General features: G+C 43.5%; 1 protein-coding gene across 6 annotated transcripts in view; it reads left to right on the top strand.

The window, feature by feature from the left end:
• The window catches only part of nectin1b (nectin cell adhesion molecule 1b), a 163369-nt gene that overhangs the window by 66914 nt on the left and 76192 nt on the right, over window positions 1-20263 (top strand). The window contains exon 6 of one of the 6 annotated variants that reach the window (XM_054794084.1): window positions 11406-12394. The exons of the other annotated variants lie outside the window; for them this stretch is intronic. Within the exon in view, the coding sequence (XP_054650059.1) occupies window positions 11406-11911 (506 nt within the window). The 3' untranslated portion in view covers window positions 11912-12394. Of the gene's footprint in view, window positions 1-11405; window positions 12395-20263 lie in introns of those variants that run through there. 6 annotated transcript variants of the gene reach the window in all.

The following is a 20263-nucleotide window of genomic DNA, read 5'->3' as shown; positions in this document are numbered from 1 at the left end:
TTTCAATTACTAAAATATGAACCTACATATTCATATCACAACTAGTGCTGATACTCCGAGAAGTACGTCGTATAAAAAAAGAGTGAAAGTGAAAAGTGGCCTGACAAAAATGAGCCGTGTACAGAGAGATAGAACCCATTTATCGGATCCATTCGTCATGTTATTATTCAAGCGTGTTAGCTCCACTCAGTAACAATAATAATAAGAACTTGATGATGGCTGAAGACATTGCGTGTGGATGCTTAAGCAGAATGGAGAGATGAAGGAGAAAAACAGAAATGAGCAGGAAAGGTTTGAGTGTCGAAATGCAGAATGAATATATGTGAGTATTTAGGACACGGAAAAAAATTTTATCAACCAAAAAAAAATTGAGCAAGCAATTTCAAAGCATTATTGAATAGCATGATAGTGCTGTGTGTCTGCATATGTTAATACTTATGAAAATGTTAAAAAAGTGCTACTTTGCTAGTGTTAACATGCTAGCTAGTTAACATGCTAATACCTAACATAGCACTGTTTTGAAAGTGTTTATATAAGTTTCTATTCACGAAAACGGCAAAAATACTAATTACTATGCTAATGTTAGCATGCAAAACTTAACATGATAGCGCTGAGTGGCTGTCAATGTTGATACTAATGAAAATGGCTAAAAATTCTACCATGTTAAGTGTTATCATGCCAACATTAGCATTTTAACATTGTAGGGACATTAGCATGTTAACATTGCTAGCATGCTAACACTTGACAGCACAAAGTGTTTCCATGAGTTTTACTTTAAAAAAACGACTAAAAATGCTACTATGCTAACGTAAGCACGCTGCATGCTAATGTTAGCATGCAACACCTAGCATGGTAGTGCTTGAAAATAAAAAAATAAAAAAATATCAACCCATAACACCAATGTATCAAACTGAACCAAACCGTGACTTTTGTGTATCGTTGCACCGCGAGGTAATACTCATAAAAATGGCAGAACATGCTATTAATGTTAGCATGCTACGAAGTAGCATGATAGCGCAATATACCAGGAATGCTAAATGTTGTGATTGAGTTGTGCATTTTGACTTTGGAATTGTTTAAATCTGTTTTTAGAGAAAAGTGGGAATTTAGTGAGAAGTGAAAATGTTTGTCCTTTGAAAAACAGGTAGCCTGAATGTCCTGAACGTATTGAACAGTTTGATGTCGGAATGGCTTCAATCTGTTGAAAAATCCGGCAGTCGAAAATGTGGCATTTTGCGTAGAACAAAAAATTTTGACCCAATGATAATAATGATGTCATCGTTATTTCAATATGCCAACACAGCGACAGCACAAGATGGAGGAGGGGTGAAGCTCGTGCGTTTATGTTCTGTATTTGGAGAAGTAAAATGTCACCAGGGAAGCAAACATGAGAGGCGAGCACATTTGTTTGTGCACGCTGTGCCTGTTTGGCCTCTCCGGAGGATACACGCACACGACGGCGATGCTGTGGCCCGAGCGTCCCGCTCTCCCATCTCGATGTCACGCCTTCCCGAGAGCGCCGTCAAGTAGGTCAGACGCTGTCCCGGGGTCGCGCCGCTGGCTCCAGATCTGCCGCGTGGACATCCAGCAACGGAATTAAAAAATAGAAGCACAGCAGAGCTGCATGGTAAACAAGCAGCTGGCCCGACCTCTGCCTGCTTAAAAAGCACACGAGCGTGCAGATTTGTGCGGTGTAATGTGTGCTGACCCAATAACTCATCCTTACGTCACATCCACTTTGCACCACAGGCTCTAAGGAGAACACGGTGTTGTTTAAAGGCACGTTAAAGGTCCTTTTTATTAGCAGTAGCGTTGCATTATTTATCTGCAACATGGTTGACCTTCATTAACCACACGTATTTGTAGTCCTCACTAAGCCGCAGCAACTTCCTGTTCCTGCACGATAAAGCGACACGCTGCAGGTCATTGAGAGCGTGTGTTTAAGTGGACACGGGTCACTTCTGGATGTGCTGCTGCTCCTGTGAGATTAAACACACACACACACACACACACACACACACACACACACACACAGGTAGCATTCTGCCTTCCCACCACACAAATATCCTCCTAGTCTCAGCTTGTCAGCCTTTTGTGGGCCATATTTGAAATATACTGTATCTCCACCTGCACACCTCCTGAGGCCTTTGCAAGGATATTAGGTGTGGGTTAGGGTTAGGGTTACGTTTAGGGTTAGGTTAAAAATGATGAAATCACTTTTGGCTTTTTAGTAACACGGCAGTTGAACCGTTGGTGTGTGGAGGCAACTCATTTGCTGAAAATGTGAAGACAAGGAGTTGGGAAAATACATTAAAAATGATATATATGTATACTCCTGATCAAAATGTTTAGAGCAGTCGAAAATGTGGATTGAATGTGATTTGCTGTCAGGTATTCACACTGTCATGATCTTTTGATGTCAAAGGCACAAAAAAAAGGTTCTCTCTTTGAACGCGGTGGGATTGTTGATTTGCATCAGCAAGGTCTCTCGCAGCGCACCATTGCTGCTGAGGTTGGACGCAGTCATTTGAAACTTCTTCAAACATCCTGAGGCTCATGAAACAAAAAAAGTCAAGTGGTAGACCCCAAAAAATGTCAACGGCCCTGAGCCGGAGGCTGTCCGTCAAGACACGGGACCATCTTCGGCCCAAATGAAGGTTGTTACTGGTGCCGAGTGCAGTGAAAAAGCTCTTCAAAGGCCTCATCTCCTTCAAGGTTTGGAATTTGCAGGAGAGCACCAAACATGGGACATTGAAAGGTGGAAGAACGTCTTATTCTCCCTTGACGGTCTTGATGGCTTCCAACGTTACTGGCATTACAAGAAGATCCCACCTGAGATGTTTTTCATGCGGCACAGTGGAGAGGCGTCAAACGGCAGCTGGCTATGTGGAGATGTTGCAGGGGGCATCCCTCATGACTGAAGACCCTCATCTGTGTGGTAATGCCTGGCTTTTTCAACAGGACAACACCGTACTTCTTCCAAGGGAATAAGCTCACTCTTTTGTACCATCCTGCGTGTTCCCCTCATCTAAATCCAATGGGGAACATTTGGGGATGGATGGCAAGGGAAGTTTACAAAAATGGACGTCAGTTCCAGACAGTGGATGCCCTCCGTGAAGCCATTTTCACCACTGGAGCGACATTCCCACTAGCCTCCTGGAAACACTGGCATCAAGCATCCACAAACCCATTTTTCAGCTCATTCACAAGACATTACTGACTCCTTTTTTGAACATTTTATTTCTATCTTATGGGGGTTGGGGTTGTTTTTGAGCAAAGTCTTAAACCGATATTCAGAGAAGATATTCATTTGCAGTAAAAGTATCAAAATAGGAGTAAAAATGTTGAATAATACAAACACTTAACTTCGTTTAACTGCCTAAGGCGTGTTTATTTAGCCGAACAAATAATAGCTCCAGAAGAGAATGGAGTTCCTAGACTCAAAATATTCTCTTGGAAGTTGAATGAAAACTTAAATAAACAGCTTCCTGAAATGTTTCCACAGGAAATAAAGTAACATTTATATATAACTTATCTTTAGGTTCAAATACAACAAAAAGTACAGGGAGTAAACAAGCTCAGCAGCAACTGTTGTAGAGTTCAATAAAAAGAGCATTGTTTCAAGTGATTCAGACATATCGGGACGTGCTACGAGCTAACAAAGCTGCCGCTTGTGTTTGTTCCGTTCTTAATGTTACGTGCTTGTAGTAGTCGTGAGCTGTACAGTTTTTCTCGTAACTTTCACGCAAACACACACTATTCTCCACATTACATCCATTCTCCTTATTGCTAATATAGTCTGCTGAGCGTCAAAATTCCAAATATCGCCCTGATAATCGGTTGACCACCGATATACAGTAATATAATAATATAAAATAAACATATCTATCCAATAGCGTGTCTTACGGAAGGAGACATGGTGGTCTGATTGTCACTTTTGTTAAGTTTGCTGCAGATAAGCATGGAGAAGTCCAGGAAGTATAAGTTAAGTGTACTAATAACCAGTATGTATGTTTGTGTTCAATTCAGATGTGACAAGACAGGCTGGATAACTATGATAATAATAATAATAATAATAATAATGGTTGGCTGAATTAGCTGGCTTGTTACGTCATTTTTTATTTGTCTTCCACTCCTCAGCGTCTGCAAGTCACCCTTTAATTTACCTTTTCATCCTCACTGAGTCACATAACCGCGCCACTCCCACACCTCTTTGAACCTCCACACTGTCCCATCACAACATGCTGTCTGTGTGATTGGAATGTTAGCACGGCCTGACTCGTTCGTTGCGCGTGTGCCGACATGATCGGCTTAAAAATAAAAAAAAGAAAAAGAAGAATGCCTGTAGGTCGCCTTTTGAAAGTCTGCTCCTTTCCAGCCAAGTTTGCTTATCTTGTTGCTCCCGGCATGTTCTCCTGCTTGTTTACTTACTCACGGACAAAAACATCATCACACCACATGACCTTAGCATGAGCGAAAGTCTTTGGACACACTTTGTGTGACTTTTTGTTGCACCCTGTCAGTTCACACTTCATTTTTGGTTTGTTTGAAAGGAGCTGCAATGTGTTTGCTTTGCTAGTGTGCTTCCTTGTGTGCACCAAACCAGTAGGAGATGGAGTTTGCAAGTTCTGGAGCTCAAATGTGAACGCTACACGGACCAAAGACCAGTGTTAACATGAGAAATGATAAAAAGTATCTAAAACCATAACAGTAACATAAATTCCAGGCTATTGAGCCCATCTGAATGTAAGCCACACCCACCAAATATAAAGAGAAAACAAATGTTCATTTATACTCGGAGTGCACAATCATTATCGGGCCTATAGGAGGGAATTATGACATCATACCGATAAATCCAATAACATTTGAAATAGCTCAGATAACTGATCATTTTAAAAAACGCTCCAATGAAGCAAGATTACCTGTACTGTGCAGGTGAGCAAATCGAGCGCTCCTTTTTTCTCTTGCCAGTGGCGTTAATAGCCTGTCGTAACTTGCCCTGAGCTCCTGAGCTCACTTGTAAACGAACGCTCACTTTCAGAGACAGTTTGCATGCTAGTTGTAGTTGTTGCGCCGCGATGAGGGGGGGGGGGAACCTAGCGCACACAAAAAAACCTTCCAAAAATCTGCTACGTGAAACACCAGCGCCGCGGCATATGAAAAGTGCAAAAGTACAGGCAGAGACCTCTGTAGTGGCAAACTGGCTGCTCGGAGCATGTGTCTGAATACAGTGCACCTTGCTGGCCATGCCAGGTGGCTTCTCCTGCACCGATACTGCTAGTAATGATATGGTAGTAGTAATGTCATGATATTTGATTTGGACCAATTAACAGGTGCTGTTGGCCAAATGCTAATTTGTTGGAGTCCTTCTCATCTCCAGGTGCGCACTAACTACAGTTCAATCTAGTAAATTTAAAAAAAGCTATCGTTTATCAGCACCATATCGTTTTTGAGAAGCAGAAAGTTATTGGTATTTGTTTGAAAAAGAAGATATCGTGCATCTCTAATGTATACACACTTGTCTGTAAACCGCAGGTGTCCACGTTGTAACATGGGATATTTACACAGAAAGACGCACTATAAACCTTGCAATCCTACCGACACTTGATGTTACTAGCATCACTCATTAGCTCCAATGAGACGTGAGATGCTTTTTTTGCCCCCCATGGGAGTTGAACAGCTACCGCGGTCCAAGCAGAAGCTGCCGTCATTCTACACTTCATCAAACCTACTTAACATGTCGCATCAAACCACCATAAATTAGCCATAAATTAGCCGCATCATTGTTTAAGCTGCAGGGCTCAAAGTGTGAAAAAAGTAGCGACTTATATAGTCTGGAATCTATGGTATATTTGACAGGCTTTTTATGAAATATAAAATGGTCAAAATATCCAAATTATACAAATAATCTTGACATTCAACCCAGCAGATGACATTTTGCTTCGTAATATTTGAGTTAGGTAATACTGTAAGTCAGGAAAGTGTCCACGTGTGTTAACGCATCCTGCATCTTCATTCTTCATCAAGACATGCTGGACATGCTTCCAACCTTGTGGGAACACGCAGAGTAAGACCCCTTTTCTGTTCCCACAAAGCGTCTCCACCAATGCTTGGATGACTTGGCTGTGGAAATCTCACAAATGGACAAAAATTCCCACGGACACGCTCCAAAATCTTGGTGGAAATCCTTCCCAGAACCTGCAATAGCTGTAAATCATGTCCATATTTACTTCCTGTGGACCAGGGCTCTCCAAACCTTTTGTCTTCTGAGAGCTACTTTCACATCACAAACATGGCTGAGAGCGACTCATTTGTTTTCATAGCTTTTTTCAACCCAAACAAACGGACTCAACTTTAGCAGCCTTTTTATTTTGGCTTCGAAGTGGAATAACTTGCCGAAATGCTGCTAAAAGTACAGAAAGGTCCCTGGTACCAGATACTGTAGTATGGTATATTCGATACTACTGGTATATACATTGCTATGGATTCATAGTTGTGTCCATGTTTTGTGATGTTGTTTATTTGGATTACAGTGACATTTGTTGGTTTTGTAAGAGTACGAGAGTAGGAGTACTACATGCGCCAACAATCGTGGCTTTTTCTTCCATTTTGATGGCATTGTGACATTTCTTTCATCATACAGTAGCTTTGGTGTCATTGGAAAGTTGCGACTGATGATTCATTTGCAAAGCAGGTGGCAGTAGTGAGCAGATTGATACCGAACTATTCATACTACCGATACCAAGGTTTCCTATACCAGCACCGATTCTCATATTGCAATATTGATTGTTTTCACACATTTGCGGGACATGCGTTGAGCGCCTTGGTATCGGCATTGGTATCAGTTTGATGTCAGTAGATGTGGGGTCATATCGGCAGTGTGTCCCGACTGATTTTGAAACTTGTGAAAGTAAAGCAGCTGCTTTCACCGCAGTTTCCAAAAGTGTCCAATAAGACCAGAAAAAGTTGTTAGATTTGTTGTTGTTGAGTGGCTACATTACCCAGCATGCCTTGCGGTATGTGGATGGGGGTGTCATTTTGTTGGTGTGTAAGATGATGTTGGTGTGGTGCAGTAGATACGGTTGTATTGGTTTTGGTTCTTCTTCTTCTTCTTTCCTCCTCTTCTTCATCTCCCTTTTCCTCTTCTTTCCTCTTCCTCTTCTTCGTCTTCTTCCTTTCCTTGTCATGTGTGGGATGTGCATTCAACGCCTTGGTATCAGCATTGGTATCGTATCCGTAGTGTGTCGATGTCTGCCATTACGACTGATTTTGAAACTTGTGAAACTAAAACAAACCCGAGCAAAAAGGTCATCCTACGTCGTTGGATTTTGGTATTTTTACCGGCTGAGTGTGTGAAGCCAATGGGATTAGCAGCACCCAGGGCCTGGTTCTACACATGAATGAGAGAGCAAGCCGGGTCACCCCGCAGAAGAACATCCTCCCACGGAGTCAGAAGATGAGGCTTGCAAAAAAAAAGAAGTAAAGGCTTTTCTGTAATCCTCATCATCCTCACCTCTGTGATGTTGTCATCATTAGCACCTTGTTAGCCTCGGTCAGGATGGACGGAGCTCCCAAAAAGGATCAGGTGATGACGCCTGTGGTGGAAATCCTTCCAAACTGAAAGCAATGAACCTGAAAGAAGTCGTTAAACGTTTTTTTCATGAGGAAGTTCCCAAACAGGAATGATTGCTTAGCTCCCGAAGGGCAGGGCCGTGGAACTGTGGATCCGTGTAGATTTACTGGATTGTCCACATATCATAAACCTTGACTACTGTTCATGTCTGTTTTCATAAAAAGACAAAAGAAATACGTCATGAGTTTGAGGAAGGGCAGCTTTTGTTTTGTTATGACAATGCTAGCCAACAAGAGCACTTGGTTAGCATACCTTTTACGTAAAAAACTTCCACGTGTTTTAGTTTTTGCCTCTCAGTTTAATCAATCAAGGTTCATTAAGTCATGTTCGTTTATTAGCAGAACCAACATGAACAGCGCATCATTGTGAACAGCAGTATGGTAAATGTAACGCACGTGAGTTTGGACATTTTCAAGCGCATGCAGAGCGAGATGAAGCTGCCGAATGCTGACTCGTCATACTACAAATGCAGCTACTGCCATCTTGCAGTGTTAATAAAAATGTTTTTCCATATGTTAAGCGATAGTTTGGATTTTTTCACATGAAGATGTATGACATCCCCATCAGCAGTGTAGTACATCAACGGTGACTTAACCCCCACTCGGTCCCGTGAGTCCAGTTCTGATCGGATTTCTGTGACAAGGAACGTAGTTCCTCTTATGGGTGAGGTCGGATTTTTTAAAGAGGCATTTTTATGATGCAAATGTATTCATCTTTTGAAGGCATATTGTTTTGAGAAGCGGAACTACGTTCCTCGTCAAGGAAATCCGACCAGAACTGGACTCACGGGACCAAGTGGGGGTTAAGTCTCTGTTGACGTACTACACTGCTGATGGGGATGTCATACAGCTTCATGTCAAAAAATCCAAATGACCCCTTTAATGACGATTAGGCATACCGTGGTATGAAAAAGTCGCGGTTTCAAAACCGTTAAAATATTCCATTGTACGGTACCAGAGAAAGTGGATGTCGGGCACGGCCACCATGTGGACATACTCCGTCACGTCCTGTGTTATTCCTCGCAGTCGGAACTGAGATGTGCTGCCAAAAGTTGTGCAGCTTGACCGTCGCGGCATTGCTAGCAGTGACGTCAGCAGCCTTGTTAGCATCAAGCGGCGCCGGTGTGGCGAGACGTGTGCCCCCGTGGATCCCGTAGCGTGTGGATTTAGTGTGTATTTCACATGGCTTTGCAGCTATCCAACTAATGTGTAAGTACAGAACACTATCTAAGTCCATTTTCCACACGTTAACCTGAACATCATAACCTAATATGGCGCAAATGTCATTCTGGTGTAAACAAACACGTATTGACACTACGCGTTGCGGCTTAAAAGGTGTAGTAAAGGGTAAAAAACACAAAAATAGCACGATTAAGTGAAAACATTACAACATGTATTCTGGTATAAGCATGTGCAGTAGCGCTAGGTGGCAGAACTCAATGAAGCCACACGCCATCATTCCACCGGCACTGCCGCGCTGTTATTATCGTTGTCGGTGGACATATTACTCACCAAATGTGGAGAAAGTACCTCTCCCACTTGTATCCTTCTTACTTCCTGTCAACGCTCTACCAGGTCACATGGCCGCCTCGCTTGCCGACAGGTCCCGAGGACTCCGCCTACACGCTGTGCCTGTGTTCACGCCACCGTTATTGAAACGCTATTAATAAAAGGCATTGAACACGATGGGGTTTACGTAGGGTGCCTGACAGCACGCAGGAGAGAGCAGGCGTTCCACCAACACGCCGTCGCTAGCGGCGACACCTGCCAGCAGACTGATAAAAACCGTCCTGATCCTCTTCCAGGCAACACAAGCCTGCATCAGCGCCGCGCTGGGAATATTCACATGGTGTAACCTTGACTTGGAAGCACTAAAACGTAGCATTGAGATTAATAGGCGGCGAGATGTGCCGTGAAAGGCGATAATTCAATCCAGGGGTGTGATAGATTTATACGTGTAATGAATAACATGAAATAGTGACTTTTTTTTTTTTTTTTTTTTTTTTTTACACCGCCGCCATTCTCAAGTGCATTCATCACAATGTTGTTTTCTCCATTTGCATCTGACCTGATCAGGCTTTTCAAAGATTTACGGCTGGCAATCATTTTAGTGGCAAGATGCAGGAGCAAAAGTATTGGGACAGCTACAGGAAGTCAATGCAATGGTTGGATCTTGTGGAAAGACGATAAGTGAGCAAAACCATGAAAAGCATAACAAATATTTTTTTTATTGTCGTTTTGTCGTCACAAAGGAGATTTCTGATGCTTTTAGTTGGGGGAGGGGGGGCCCACAGCAGACGCTTTCACGACAGTTTCCAAAAGCATCCAATAAGACCAGAAAAGTTGGTAGATTTGTCGCAAATCCAATGTAACCTTTTGGAAAAAAAATTACTTGGTAAATATAGCGTAATGCAGGGGTGCCCAATATGTCGATCGTGAGCTACCGGTTGATCGCCGAGGTAGTGTGGGTCGATCACATAAACGTCATTTTGTAGATGTCATATGACATCAGTCAGCTGACATTAAGCTCCCCTCCTGATTCGCTGTCGCTCCCCCACGGCAAAGATTAAGTGGTGAGCAGATGTTTAGGTAGACACGGAGATGCAAGTTCTATATTATTCTGACTACAGATCAACTAAGTGAGTGGTAAGATGCCTTTTATGCCTAAATAAAGTTATGTGTTCACTTGTAGCAGCCAGTTATGTAGAAAAGAAGTCATCCTGAACTCCACTATAGAAATGTGTGTTTTCTACACCTGCGTTTCTTAAACTATCATTTCATGATGAACTGGAAAATGTGCCCATTTGCTGAAAGCTATTTTAATATGTTGCCTTGACTTCGGCTGCATTGTCTTTTGCCTCATCATGTTTGTTTCTTGTATATCTGTATTGTTTGATAGCAAATGCTAACTGGACGTAATACATAAAGTGTGTGTCTAATGAAGGCTAAGTAGCTATTTTGATTACCCAGCATGCCTTGCAGTGTGTAGATAAGTCTGATGTTGCTGTGGTTAAGGAGATAAGGATGCATTACCTAACAACAACAGTCTGTTGTTGTTAGTGTGAGTGAGGTCGCATGTGTGGGTTCGTGACTTCATGTTCCTTTGTGTAACACAATAGCAGACCTTCCAACATGTACTCATTTTTTACTCATAAAATGTCTCCAAGGTTGGCATAGTAATGGTAAATAGACTATTTGTGTGTCCTCACAAGGTTATTTTGCGTAGTCTCAACATACTGACAGGTGACTTTTTGCACACGAGTAGACGTAAAGAGGTGATTGATTGCGTGCGTGGAAGCAAGTAGCAGCAGGGACTACTTTCTGCCGTTCTGTGGGCGCTGAGGAAGTGATGATGTCATGGAAGCTCAGCAGACTCAGACCGTTAGAGACGACAGTTGCTCCTCTTTTCATCCTTTGTGTTTGCTCGGCAGAACGCTGGAATGACACCTTTGCATTGTGATTGGCCGGTTCCACATGATGGAGCAGCTGTTTTGCCTCGTCGGTGTGTTTCCGTAGCACTTCCTGATCTTCATTCGCCGTTGGAGAACAATTCCACGTTTGCTGCATGAACCTTTCACTCACTCCATTCACTTCCCGTATGAATTTGCATGCAAGGCTGCCTGCCACTCGGGCCCGGGGTCCGCCATGGGGGGGTCCTCTGTTTCCCCTTTGCTTTCCCGTCCTCCTCTCCCTTCCTTCCACCTGCACAGTGGCACCTCCTCCTCCCACCAGAGCACTGACACACTCCCTTCCATCTGTCTTTTCCTACCCAGAATTCCCTAACAACCCACCCGGGGGCGATGAGATCCCGCAGGAGCAGCACAATGCAGGTGTCGCCATCGGGGTGGCCGTGGGGGGTGTGGCCCTTTTGGGCGTGGCTGCCATACTGCTCTTCGTGTTCCTGCGTCGCCGCCAACGCACCTTCAAGGGCGACTACAGCACCAAGAAGCACGTGTTTGGGAACGGCTACAGCAAGGCCGGCGGGATGCCCGCGCACCCCCCCATGCCCAAGAACCTGCAGTACCCCGACGACTCGGACGACGAGAAGAAGCCCACGCAAATCGGTGGCGGCGGCGGCGGCTTCGAGGCGAGCGAGCGCGACTTTGACGGCGAGGCGGAGGACCTGAAGAGGCCGTACTTCACGGTGGACGAGGGTGAGAGCCGCGACTACGACGAGCGGACTCTGACCTTCCAGTACGACCCCGAGCCCGAGATAGCCGACGACATGATCTCCCAAACCGACGGCTCTGTCATTTCCAAGAAGGAGTGGTACGTGTAGCGGGCGGGCGGTGCCCACCCCACCCCGAGCAAACAACTCCGTGGTCGCACGCCCCCCCGCCTCACCCTCCATCACCTCCATCACCAACCCACACTGGTCAAACTGCACCCTCCCCCGTGCACCTCCCCTTCCCCCCCTCGCTCCCCCAAGCCTGAGCCCCCCCCTTCCTTCCTCACTAGGCCCCCACCATGGGACCCCGTGTCCATTTAAAGGAACCATCAGGAACGTTGGTGTCCTCTGTATTACATATAAAAGACTGCTGCACATGTGTGAAAAGTCCAACACTGGATTTCTTTATTCCAAAATCATCCTCACGTTTGCTTTAAAAACGTCTTTTTCTGTGTTTATGTTTTTTTCATCTTGGGATGAAATGTTTGCAGACTTTGGCATTTATTTCTTTGTTTGGGGTCTTTGCTCTTTCAACCCCTAAGTGGCCATGTGGGGGCGATGATGTGCGTCCTCCCCCGACCCCACCCCGTCCCCCCATGTCTTGACATTTGCCAGGGAAAATGTCACCATTGTCACTCGGACAGGTTGGAGCACTCGCCGCTATTTATGTTGTGCGCAAAGCGTCTGTTTATTGTGTGTGCGTGTGCGTGTGTGTGTGTGTGTGCGTGTGTGTATGGGGGCGGTGAGCGTCAGTTTTCTCGAGCCTGCCGAGGAAAATAATCAAAGGGAATTCAAACATGACGGCGGCCATCCTGGAGCAGAATCGGTCGCCTGCTGCTTTTCTTGGTGTTTGTCTTTTTAAATGAATGAATGCTATTTCTTTGTCTTTTTATTCTTGAAAGATAAAAAAAAAACACTGTTAAAAAGTGCTTGTTTGCCTCGTAAACACACGTTGAGCGCCACTTGAACAAATTAGAAAGTCAATAACGCCTTATTTTATGCATGTGTGCGTGCGTGTCCTCATTTGCAGTCAAGAGTTTTCGGGCGCACAAGCGAGGTGGTGAGTTTGGGTGGTTATAAAATATATAAATATGAGACATAAATGGGATAAAATATCTGTGCTAGCTGGAGAATGTTTTACAGTGTACAGTTTTTTATTTTTTTGATGCGCATGTCGTCATCGTGCATTTTTAAATCTAACAAAGTGTCTTTCTGTTGCTTGTTTTTTTCCATTGGTTTAGCTTGGATGTATTGGTCTAATTAGACGTCCGTTTACTGTTCCGCTTCTTCGCCCCATAAAAGCATTTTTTTAGGGGGTAATTATCGGGGACGTCTTACCGATAAATCCAAACATTATAAATAGCTCCGATAACCAAGAATTGCAAAAAAAATAATAACGTTCCAATGAGGCGAGATTACCCATGCGGGTGAACAAATCAAGCGCTCCTTTTTTTCTCCTGCCTGTGACGTTAACGGCCTGTCATAACTTCCCCTGAGCTCACTTGTAAACAAACATTCACTTTAAGAGGAAGGACGTTGTACCAAATGTTCCGTGATGCGGGGAAACAAACAATCGAGCACACAGAAAACCTTATCAGCCACCTGAAACGTTTGAAAAGTGCAAAAGGTTTGCCAGAGACCTCCGTAGCATCACACCCTCTGCTCGGAGCGTGTGTCCGAATACAGTGCACCTTGCTGGGCCACAGCAGGTGGCTCCCTCCACTCTGTACTCTGTACTATAGTAGTGATGTGGTCGTAGTAATGTCATGATATTTGATCAGGACAAATCAGCAGGTACAGTTGGTCAAATCCTAATTTGTTCCAGTCCTTCTTACCTCCAGGTGTGCACAAACTACACTTACATCAACATTTTTAAAAAGTAGCTATGAAAAAGTCAGCGGTTATCAGTCTCGAGAAGCAGAAATGTATCGGTTATCGGTTTGAAAAAAAAGATCGTGCATCTCAAATGTTTTACGTTAGAAATCTTTTTATGTTTTGTTGAATTCAGTGCCTACAAACGTTTATTGACAGAACACAAAGAATGACAAAATGTCAGCGAAAAACACAAAGGAAGGACGGTTCGACTGCGAGATGAAACTTTTCTAAGCACAAGCCGCTGAGGAGACGAAATAGCGAGCGTCAAACGCTGCCCCCTTCTGGTTGAAGCACAAAGTGACACAACAGGTTTGCGTTCCGTTCCTTTTTGTAACGATAATAATGACTTCATTCCATCCTAATCTCCTTTTTGTATTGAGTGTGTCGTTGTAAATACTGTACAGAAGTGGAGAGTGTAGTCCACTGTGTGTGTCAAATATTTGGACTGCAGCCCAAGAGGACCAGCGTCTCTCCGAAGCCCCCGCCTGAACGTGCTTTGAGTTTACTGCCGCGTTCCGTTGGATGGATACGAGAGAAATTGTCTGCAGCCATGTGAATGTATATTTCTAATATGCTCAAAAAAATCACTTGTTCAAATTGTGATGACCCAGTGAAGTAACTTGTATTTGTTTTAAGCATTAAATGACTTCAATAAACAAACACTGTGTGTGTGTGTGTGTGTGTGTGTGTGTGTATGTGTGTGTGTGTGTGTGTGTGTGCTTAAGAGTGCTGCTCATAAGTAGAATCAACACTCACAAAAAGATGTCAAGCCCACACTACAGAAATAAAAAGGTACAGTACAGTAATCCCTGACCATATCACGGTTTTTCAAATAAAAATAACTAAAAATGGCTGATTTGTTGTTGACTATGGCTTATTATTAGTCCAAAAATATTGAAAGGCAAGTTATGTGTATTATTGTGGTCACTCGGCATCAGTAGTGTTATGAGACATGATGTTGGGTTACATTACCTTTCACACTGCATGGGGACAAGCCAACACGCCATGGCCGAGACGGACACGCCATGGCCGAGACGGACATGCCATGGCCGAGATTAGTGTCTTTGTCATTCACCCCACTCCGTTTTAAACACTCCCTCAAAGTTAGAATAAGTAAATTGGAGAGGCTAACTAGTTAGCTCAGTCTCTTATGTCCCTGCAGTGATCCTGTAGCTCAAGCAATGTGATGTAAACAGAAAATAATAAAAGCGTAAAAGTGACTATGGTTGTTATTTCAATTCTACTTCACGTTAAAAGCTCTATTTAGATAGTCGTAAACATGTTTTCTATGCTCGAACTACGAAAATATTCCATTTATTAATATTGAATCCTATATAGTGGAAATTAATTTATCGTGGTCGGTTCTGGAAGCAATTAACCGCGATAAACGAGGGATTACGGTCCACAGAAATGCTCAATATTGGCTTTCTTATATCCAATGTGTTGCCTTTCAATAGTATCAATAAAAAAGGTTTGTCTCATTTGTGCTTTTTAACATTTTTAGTCTGGCTCTTATCCATAATCCTTCGTAATATTCTGATGCAAACCATATTTCATTTTCTCTTTACAATTAGCTGCAGGCTGCATATGGCCCGCGGGCCGGACTTTGGACTCCCCTGCAATTCTCTTTTTCAATGCTTAAAAACTCTGCAGGGCTCTCTTGATGCAACCGTCCTTTCCTAACATGCAACCTCACCTCAGCCATCACACACACGCACACGCACACACACGCACACGCACACACACGCACACACACACAACAGGCAGTGCAAACAGCAACATTCTAATGTATTTTTGCATTTTCAAGCTGGCTGCATACTACAAACACACTAAATATATGTACAATATATATATATATATATATATATATATATATATATATATATATATATATATAAAATGTTAAATATTGTAGAAACATATTGGATATATAAAAAGTGTTTAGAAAATCTAAAATATTGGCATCCCAGTTGTACCCCATCCATGTCATACCCTCCATACCAGAGCCACCCTAACCCACCCTCCATGACTTATGCTCCATACCCTGACTTTCCATAGCGTATGTTCCATAACTCCACCCTCCATACCCCTACCCTTTAAAACTCTACCCTTCATAACATAGTATGCTCCATACCATACCCTTCCCTTTTATAGCCTTCCATACCCCAACCCTCCATACCATCCATCCATCTTCTATACTGCTTCTCCTCATTAGGGTCTCGGGGGCATGCTGGAGCCTATCCCAGTTGACTTCGGGCGACAGGCGGGGTACACCCTGGACAGGTCACCAGCCAATGGGCACATATAGACAAACAACCATTCACACTCACATTCATACCTATGGACAATTTAGAGTCGGCAATTAATTAATGCAATTAATTAATTAATGCATGTTTTTGGAATGTGGGAGGAAACCGGAGTACCCAGAGAAAACCCACACATGGGGAGAACATGCAAACTCCACACAGAAATGCCCAAGGGAGAATCTTCCCGATATCCAGACTGCAATTGTGTGCCCAACATGCTAACCACTAGACCACCGTGCGGCCCTACCCTCCATACCATACCCTTCGTAACTTTACCCTCCATGCCATACCCTCCATACCCCTACCCCCTCCACACCATAACTTCCGTAACCCTAACCTCGATACCTTTACCCTCCATGCCATACCCTCCCTACCCATACCCTTTACAACCCTATCCTCTATAACACAGGTGTCAAACACAAGGCCCGGGGGCCACATGTGGCCCGCCACATCATTTTATGTGTCCCGCGAAACCTCGAGAATAATGCATGTCAATAAAGCACTTCACCTTTGACCTTCTAAACGTATTTGATCCGTCATTTTGACAGAAAAATGTTACTGCATGCAGTTCTTCTAAACGTCAGTATTGTCTAATCATGACATTCTCACTTCACTTCTCATTTCAAAGCAAGTTAGCCATCAATTTGTCAGTAGAAATATAATAATCACATGCACGGGCAATTGTGCAACAATATCATGAGGTTCTGTTCATATTTCTATTCATTTATGCTGACAGTTACGTACTAGTGGCCCTCTGAGGGCAGCCGTAACTGCGATGTGGCCCTCAATGAAAATGAGTTTGACACCCCCGCTCTATAACATATGCTCCATACCCTACCCTCCATAACCCTACCGTCCACTGCATAGTCTCCATGCCCTCCCATAGACGCTGCAAGGTATCCTTCCCCCTGCATGCCACCTCCATCTTGAAATGCAGCTGGGAGGTATTTCTAGTCTATTTTAAGTATGTCATTAAATGATTTTATAAATAAATGTACATTCATACGGTGTCTCACTAGACTAGACGATGGAGGCCTTTTATTATGTTTTAATCAGCACACAATGATGTACTTTGAGTATTTTGACAAAGTAGTAAAATAGTAACTCTCCAATGTTAACACTTTGCTTATGCTCAAAAAACACTTTCATAAATTTCCTAAATATATTAAAGAGGGTGTTTATAGCGAGCAGGTGATGAGCGTCGATGAGGACCACGTGTGCAGACGCATGCAGGTGAAGGGCGTTCCCTGACGATTAGCTAGCAGGCATGACTGATTGTATCGTTAGCATGATTTCATTGGCTTCTTATTCATGAACTGAAGATGAAGCTGTCGAACTTGTTCGTATTACAAGAAGGTGTTATTTGATTTGACTTATTCATCACACGGTGGCCTAGTGGGTTAGAATCTCTGTGTGGAGTTTGCGTGTTCTCCCCGTCCGTGCGCTACTCCGGCTTCCTCCCGCATTCATTCACATTAGGCTCATTGGAGACTCTAAATTGTCCGTAGGTATGAACGTGAGTGTGAATGGTTGTTTGTCTATACGTGCCCTTCGATTGGCTGGCGACCAGTCCAGGGTGTACCCCGCCTCTCGCCCGAAGTGAGCTGGGATAGGCTCCAGCACGCTTGTGAGGATAAGCGGCATTAAAAATGGATGGATGGACTTCTTCATCGTCATTTTTTATCATGACTATTCAGTTGTTTCAAATAAAAATGACAATTTTTCTATAACTCATATTGCATATAGCAGTATTTGTCTTATTTTGTACAAACAGTGTTTATTAGTGACGTAATAATAATAATAATAATAATAATAATAATAATAATAATAATAAATACTTTATGTTGAATAATTGGCTTTTCCAGCAATTTGGTAAAAAGCAAATGTGCAGCATGATTATTTTTTGTGTATTCCAGTTGTGCTGGTAATGTTGTCCTCATTTGCACCTCAACTCACCTTTTCCACTTTCTTTTTCATGAAGCACAAAACGCACAATTAGAATGGATCGATTATTGATGTCTTACTTCATCACGCAGTATCTTCCTCTACACAAACTGCACAAACCATCAACACGCCGGGCGTCGTACGGCGAGGAGCTCAACGTTATATATTTACATTTGAATTATTCATACACCGAAATAATTCAAATGTTTATTCATTAAAAAATAACATAACTTTCGGAAATGAATGATGAAATAAGACGAATCCATTATGAGCGTTATGTGCTGCTCTGCTGCCACCTGTCTGTCGTCTGTGGCGTTGCACTTGCTGGGCGTTCTCGGGGCGGAGCCACCTGCGCGCACCTGAGTGCAATCATCGTCATCATCAACAGGCCTTCTGTTCTTCTGGACTCTTTTGCGTTGTACAGTATGTTATTTTTTTGTGTGTGTGTATATTTTTCCCACTCCTTTTGCGTGCACTTTGGTATTATTAAACGTTGTACATTATTTTTCTTGTGTCTGCTTTTGGTTCTTAACAATCAGTGAATGGACTTTTCATGTTGTGTATTCTTTTGGATCATTGCTAACTTCGGTTAGCGTTTGCTGTTCATTGTTTCTTGGAAGTGACTTTCTTCTGGCGTCAGTGCTTGAATTGGATTTGGCGCCACCTGTTGCTGTTACTTTGAATGGAAGCTTCGTAAATCTGTTTATTGAACTCATTCAACACCAAAGACGCATTCGTACGTTTTTATAATCCCGAGCGCCCGATCCCAGCAACGTATTTATACATCTTTTGCGTTTTTTGGGACGAGAGGGAAAAAGAGGTGATGATGCAACTCTCCACGAATGCATTAACACTTCAGAGCACCTTTAAGCCATAAAAAGAGGCCACAAGGTGGCAGAAGTGCATCGTCGACAGAAAAAAACACACGTGACAGGAAGGAGGAAGTGAGAGAGCGTGGAGGGGTGTAGCGTGCACACGCGAGCACGCACACGCGCATGCGCGCAACCGCACATGCGCACGCATAGTTCAGTTCCAAATGTGAAAACTGTGAAAAGTTCATAGTCTTTTATTTGTAAATAAATTGTTATCTTGATGTAAAACAACCCCTTTTTGTGTTGTTTATGTTGGTATGGTTGTTTAGATATTTGAGCTGTCAAAAAAAAAGCAAAAAAATATTTGTGTCAGAGTAAAAGTTATGCTTGAGATGTATCTTTTCACAAAAAAACTGGCTTTCTCCCTTTTTTAGTTGGGAACTGAAATTTTCCTGAAACTTTTCTATGTTCTACTGCTGATTATCCATCCATCCATCCATTTTCTCCTCATTGGGGTTGCGGGGGCATGCTGGAGCCTATCCCAGCTGACTTCGGGCGACAGGCGAGGTACACCCTGGGCTGGTCGCCAGCCAATCGCAAGGCACACTGCTGATTACCAAAGAAAGGAAAAAAGGTAGAAACAAAGGTTTTTTTCCCGATGAAAGACAATAGTGTAATCTTTCATTTTTATAAATCCATAGAACACAATATTCCGCGTGCCTTGAAAGATCAGATCCATCAAAATCATCTAAAATGTCCGGTACTGAGGGGGTCGCCTTTTGAAACACGTCTGGGACTGAGTGAGTTAATTGAATGCGGGCTGAGTGAACTCTGGTGAAAGCAAACATTCTCCTGGTCTGTGACTCACGTGGTTTGAAGCGCTCCCAGCAGGGCTGCAGGAAGCGCCCCCTGCAGGACTGTTGACCCTCATCAGTGTACATTCATGTCAGCCTGCATTCCCGCTAAGTGTGTCACAGGGGGCGGCGCCGTGGCTAGGTCCACGACCCTTTGTCAGGAGCGATTGTCGTCATGTGAGGTCCCATTTGTCTTAACCGCTCATTGCAGCGGCCAGGCTAAAAAAACAGGCAAACGTTAGCTTCTAATAGAACAAAAACAGGTGAACATCGACGTGGCGGCATTACAACGCATGTCGCATGTCGGAAGGTCGTCTGTCCAAAAGCTGACGCACGCACAAACGCAAGCAAAGTGCGGAATAATTCCCCGCGGCACTCGCTGGCTGTGACAAGTCACAGCCAATTAGCTGCCTCGGGAGGACTGGCCAACTCCTGCAGAAGATCTCCATGCTCCGAGTGCAAGGTCAGGCAGGTCGCAACCGCATCAGCTGATGGTTGTTTACTGCAACCTCGCAAATGACAGAAATTGACTGAAAGTAAAATCCAGTCCAGCGCAAGCGTATTTGCCCCCATGATTGATCGATAAGTTTCAATAAGCTTTGTTGCTAGCTCTGTGGTTTGACGTCGCACTTTTCTTCTTTGCGTCACGTGTGCACCTGCACGAAAAGCTAA

The sequence above is a fragment of the Dunckerocampus dactyliophorus genome, chromosome 12 (genome assembly GCF_027744805.1).
Source record: "Dunckerocampus dactyliophorus isolate RoL2022-P2 chromosome 12, RoL_Ddac_1.1, whole genome shotgun sequence".
Classification (NCBI taxonomy): Eukaryota; Metazoa; Chordata; class Actinopteri; order Syngnathiformes; family Syngnathidae; genus Dunckerocampus; species Dunckerocampus dactyliophorus.
Note: the sequence above shows the minus strand (reverse complement) of the source record. Positions and strands in the feature narration are given on the sequence as shown.